The sequence below is a fragment of the Gekko japonicus genome, unplaced genomic scaffold (assembly GCF_001447785.1).
Source record: "Gekko japonicus isolate JY-2015 unplaced genomic scaffold, Gekko_japonicus_V1.1 scaffold719, whole genome shotgun sequence".
Classification (NCBI taxonomy): domain Eukaryota; kingdom Metazoa; phylum Chordata; class Lepidosauria; order Squamata; family Gekkonidae; genus Gekko; species Gekko japonicus.
In genome coordinates, this window is record NW_015175991.1 from 186,048 (window position 1) to 191,972 (window position 5,925).

At 42.2% G+C, this 5,925-nt stretch overlaps 1 protein-coding gene across 1 annotated transcript in view; it reads left to right on the plus strand.

Moving 5' to 3' along the window:
- Positions 1-1,332, plus strand: part of PNN (pinin, desmosome associated protein) — a 9,738-nt gene extending 8,406 nt beyond the window's left edge. Inside the window, 1 exon segment of the mRNA XM_015426361.1 lies at positions 1-1,332. This exon segment is cut by the window's left edge and continues 32 nt beyond it. Within this exon segment, the coding sequence (XP_015281847.1) occupies positions 1-1,086 (1,086 nt within the window). The 3' untranslated portion in view covers positions 1,087-1,332.
- Positions 1,333-5,925: the final 4,593 nt, after the last annotated feature.

A 5,925-nucleotide genomic window follows, 5' to 3' on the forward strand; every position in this document is an offset into this window, starting at 1 on the left:
CAGAGCAATGATGTAGAGATGGAAGAGGCAGGGGAGGAAAAGGAGGTAGGTGCTAGTCATAGTGATGGGGAGATAGAGCAGGAAGAGGAAGAACAGAAAGAGGAAACAGAGGTTAAAGTAGAACAGGGAGCTGAAGTTAAAGAGAACAGGGAGCAGGATAATCAGCATGAGAGTGTTGTGTTGTTGAAAGAGGAAGGTGAAAACAGTCTCCCGGTAGATGGTGAGCAGGATGTGGTGGAAGCTGAGACAGATAATGCAGAACCACTAGAAAATGAAAATAGCAAAGAGATTGAACCAGAAATGGAGTGTAGCGCTCCACCAGACCAGGAGTGTCCTGTTATTTCCCTGGAGAAAGAGGAAGTCAGCAAGCCAGAAGCTGATGCTGAACCAGAGGAGACAGAAGAAAAGGAACATGAATCCACTCCAGTGGAGGAGGCTGAGGCCCAGCTTCAGCCAGAGTCTGTGCTTTGGCCACAGCCTCCACAGTTATTTGAATCCACTCAAGATCAAGATCCTCAGGTAATCAAAGAAGAAACTGCAGTACCTGAGAAGCTGCCTGAGACTCAGGCAGACCAGGTGCAGACAGGAAGCGCAGAAGTCAAGCACAAGATTAGGAGCAGGAGTAGAGGCAGAGCAAGGAACAAAACTAGCAAGAGTCGAAGTCGGAGCACCAGCAGTAGCACCAGTAGTACTAGCTCTACAAGTAGTAGTAGCGGCAGCAGTTCTAGCAGTGGCAGCAGTAGCAGTCGGAGCAGCTCCAGCAGCAGCAGCACCACTAGTGGCAGTAGCAGTCGAGAAAGCAGCAGTAGTTCTAGTAGCAGTGAGAGCAGGAGTCGGAGCAGAGGGCGTGGGCATAATAGGGATAGGAAGCGGAGGAGGAGTTTGGATCGGAAGCGAAGGGAGAATGCAGGAGTAGATAGAAGTCACAAATCTTCAAAAGGTAGCAGCAGAGATGCAAAAGGATCAAAGGATAAAATCTCAAGGTCCGACAGGAAGAGGTCTATATCAGAAAGTAGTCGGTCAGGCAAAAGAACTTCACGGAGTGAAAGAGACCGTAAATCAGACAGGAAAGACAAAAGGCGTTGACAGAAGAGACCAGGCTCCTTAGCCTAATCTTTGCAGCAGAAGATTACTTGATGAGTGAAAGGATTCCATGTGAGGAAGAAAAGGCTGCCTTAATTGCATGCTGTATAAAGTCTTTTGGAGAAATGCAGAACTCTACCAGAAAATTCTTTGCTTTTACATGATTTTGTAAAAGGTTACTTACCAAATTATGTGAAGACCCAGATGTATACAAATAAAAATCTAACAATCCCTTCATCTTTTTAAATATCCTTTACTTACGAGTCTGTATATTTTAATAAGTAGATCTGTTAAATTGGTGTGATTTACTTCTGTAACATAAGTCCTCTTTTCTTTTTTGTAACAATAAATGTGCATTTTACAGAGTTTGAGACAGCCTGTTGCTGCTTCATAGAGAACTTTTTTCCCTTTATTGGCATACTTCATGCAGAGTTTTACCATTTTGCCTAGCATTGACTCTTCACCTCTAATTGCTGACAAGGTGAATTTCCAAGTCCTATAAAGGAGTGCACACCTGTGCACAATCCAGGTTTTTTGTTCTTTATACAAATTCTAGCTTTTACTAATGGTTCCATGATGACCTTAGTGTACATATGTAGGAGCAAAGTAGGTGCATTGGTAATGAGAGTTGACCTAGACAGATAGAATCTTAGAACCTGCTATTCATATGCCCAGTCGTCCCCCAGTACTAAATTAATGCTTAGAATTTTTTAAACTTGCAGTTCTGTTATGCTTTACTATATATTAGAAGAAGATCATAGGTCACTTCTAAAGTGGGTTATCATTGACCACAGGTTTAATTTTCAAATGCCAATAAAATTCATCTGGGACTAAGATATATGTTGTTTGTTAAGAGTAACTATTGACTGCGGAAACTGGGCTCAAACTTCTGTAACTATTTGAGCATGTTGATGGAGGTGCAGCTGGTGTAAAAGGGTGACTGTTTTTAATTTTTTTATAAAACTGGAGTGTTATTCATTGACCTGTTCTGTAAAAGTCCAAATAAAGATGGTTTTATATACTCCTGCACTGAACATTTGACTACTTGCTGTATTCTTCATTTGTGTAAGCTATTTACCCTTGCCAAAGACCATGTGGTTTTTACAGGTCACTAACTTTTTCAGGATGTTTGAAAAGTATTGGTTTGAACCTATTTAGCAGCCAGCTGTACTTCCTGAAAAAGTATTTTGGCTGCTTTTAGGCCCCTGGGAATAGCATGGGTGGCAAAGTAGGGGATCTTCAGTGGAAGGAGGTAGAAATCCTCACCTCTTTCCCCTCGCTACTATATTTTCTTTACAGCCAGTACATAGCAGCGTAAAACAGTTTTCAAGTTAGAGTACAAAATAATTTAAAAATATAAACCCCTTAATTAGAAGCCTGGGTAAAAAAAATGCTTGGTCTGGTTCCTAAACAAGAGAAAGTTAGGTGCCAGATGAACCTTAAGGGTTAGGGCAGGTGATGTACCACCTCTGAACATGCTATGTCTGATCACCTCTACCTAATTTAGTTCACTGCATTTACACCCTGTCTTTGTCCCTGCTGTGGCTCAAGTGGTTAAGACGCTGAACTGCAGGCTGTGGAAGGTCAGTAGTTCAGCAGTTCGAGACCCGAGTGCCGCATGATGGAGTGAGCTCCCGTCTCTAGTTCCAGCTCCTGCCAACCTAGCAGTTCGAAAGCAAGAAATTGCAAGTAGATAAATAGGTACCACTTAGGTAGGAAGGTAACAGTGTTCCGAGCGCCTTGGTGTTTAGTCACGCCGGCCACATGACCACGGAAACGTCTTCGGACAGCGCTGGCTCTTCGGCTTTGAAACTGAGATGAGCACCGCAACCCTAGAGTCGGATTCGACTGGCTTTCGAGCAAGGGAACCTTTACCTTTGTCCCCAGTCAGTACCCAAAGCAGCTTATGTCATTGTCCTCCATTTTATCTTCACAACAACCCTGTGAGGGATGTTAGGCTAAGTGTGTGATTGGTCCAGTGTCACCCAGCAAGCTTCCTTGGCAGAGTAGGGATTCAGTCCTGGGTCTCCCAGATCCTAGTCTCAACACTGGCTGTATGGAGTGGTTCTGTGCACAGCTGGTATAAATTTAACTCAGGTATAGTGGCCAGAAATACCAGTGCCATCAGCTGGCCTCACTGAGGAACCTCCTGATGGCACTGGTATTTCTAGCTATTGTGTGACACAGAGTGTGGGACTGGATGGGCCTTTGGCCTGATCCAACATTGGCGTCTCTTATGTTCTTATGCTCACAGTAGTTGTGCTAGGGAGGATAAGTGCACAGCCACTAATGAAAAAATGAAATTCAACAAGAACAGATGTAAAATATTACACGGAAGAAGAAATAAACGTTCAGGTATTATTTTTCATTTACAGCTTGAACATCCCTGACTAGTTTGATCTCATCCGAGCTTGTAACCAATGCAGGGTTGGCCACAATTGGATGGGAGACCACCAACTAATACAGCAACGGGTTGCTGTGCAGAGGAAGGTAATGGCAAAACCACTTCTGCCCATCTCGTGCCTAGAAAACCCCATGCATGGTCTTAGGGTTGCTATGAGTCAGTTGTGACTTAACACACAATAACTGTTATTTTCACTTAGGTCAGCCCACTTTCCTCACTGGGACTTAAGGCCGTTAAAAGTATAACAAACTCTACAATCAGTAAACAGATTATAAAATACAATACAATACAATAAGGTATTTGAATCTGTAACAGCAAAGCTTCCTAGTAAAAATAACGCTGTTAGGCTGTGATTGTAGAATGGGGAAAATGCAGGGAAATATATCTGGTTAAGGAAACAAGACAATGTAGGGAACCCACTTTCCTCACTGGGACTTAAGGCCGTTACAAGTATAACAAACTCTACAATCAGTGAACAGATTATAAAATATAACGTCAATCAATAAACTGATCATACAATAAGGTATTTGAATCTGTAACAGCATTTTACAGTAAGTGTAAATTTTAGAACAAAATATAAATATAAGACCATAGCAGAACTAAATCCAGTGTGTGCTAAGTGCCATCAAGATGTTTCTGACCTAATGGTGATTCTATGAATTAATGACCTCCAAAATGCCCTATGATTAACAGTCTTGCTCAGGTCTTACCAATTGAGGGCCATGGCTTCCTTGACTGAGTCAATCTGTCTCATGTTTGGTCTTCCTCTTTTCCTAGCATTGTCTTTTCCAGTGACTCTTCTCTTCTGATAATGTGATCAAAATAGGATAGCCTCAATTTAGTCATTTTAGCTTCTAGGGAGAGTTCAGGCAGACATCTAAATTCACAGCATGTAAATAATAAAACACAAAAACATCTCTGAAGCACAATCAACGGTGGGGGGGGGAATTGGTCTCTGAATAATTAAGGTCCTATTGAGAGCAGATAGCATGTTTGGTAGAAAACAACAAGACAACAGTTTTCAACTATTCTGTGAATGAGGTAAGTGAAGGAAATGTATTCTGTAATGGGGGGATGAGTGCAAAGACCTTTCTAGTGGCCAATCTTGCGTCATTTAATTCTTGCAGCATAGGAGGTAGGCATTGCTTTTCCTACAGTGCTTACCTAACAAGACAAAGAACAGCATTTGGAACCAACTGATATTCATAAGGTGGCGATGTAACTGAGTAGAGAGCAACACAAAAGAAAGTTCTAGTGATACATGTTCAAAGCAGTACTTTATCCTGGATCAATTGGTGTAAAACCCTGTTGTGAGATAGTAATCTGTAACTTAGAATTTTAGGTTTGACCAATGAGATTGGAGGTGTGAACAGAGCTAAAAAGGAACCTTGGGTAAAGAGGAGTTGAGAAAAGACAGTTGGAGATGACTGGAAAGAGGCCACAAGGAGAAAGGAAAATCAGAAGATGGCTAGAAAGCTAAACGGCAAGCGAGCTGAATCCTGTTTGCACATTGTATATCCCCAATGTCTATCAAAATGTCTTTAATAACTTTTAAAAGATCCAAATCAAATTTCCTTAAAGTTAATTCCTATTGGGAGTCAATACAAATGGGCTACACAGCTAGATAGGAACAAAATGGAGGCAGTTTCTTAGTGAAAACCTGTATTTATATGGATCCTCTGAGCTTGGTAGACACTTAGCACCCAAGTTCTGATGAGCCTGAGTTAAACTGGGTTATTGGGGTTACTGGAGATATTTTAACCCACTGACAAAGGGTTACACTTTTTGTTACACTTTCTATTTCATTTCCCAGATCACCTATTGTATAAACAATATACTCCTAATGGAACTCATAATTTGGGTTCAAATTAAGCCACTGTGGCACATACATACCAATGACCAATACACTTGAGCTAAGCCTCATTCTAAATTAAAGAGATCAAATTATACTTGTTTACTTCATAATTGATCTGTGCAGTTCCACATGGGGACTGTGCATGAGCAGGCCTCCATTGGATAGATGTTTACAGCTAAAAGCTTTCAGAGGGTGCTGCGCACCAGATTCAGAAGCTTGTTCCCACCCAGGGACCATGTGCTCCTGCACAGTAGCACCCCTTCCCTCAGTTCCTCTTTTGCCGCCAAAGGAGAAGGTCATGTTTTTGGAGTCTCCAGCTACAGTTGAGAGGATTTCGTCAAGATTCATCAGAGATATGTCGGCTTCTGAGTTCCTTCCGTGACTCAGAAAGCCCTTTTCAGTAAGTGCTCCCAATGTGGAGCAAAGATGACCCAAACTGATGAACACAACCTTTTGCCTGTTCTCTTTGGGTAAAGACATGTGTCTCCACATGTAAGGCCTGCCAACGCTCCACACCTAAAACTGGGTGGGGGGGGGGATAAGGCGTCAAAACTTAAGGCAGCGTTGGCTTCCGGTCGGGTTA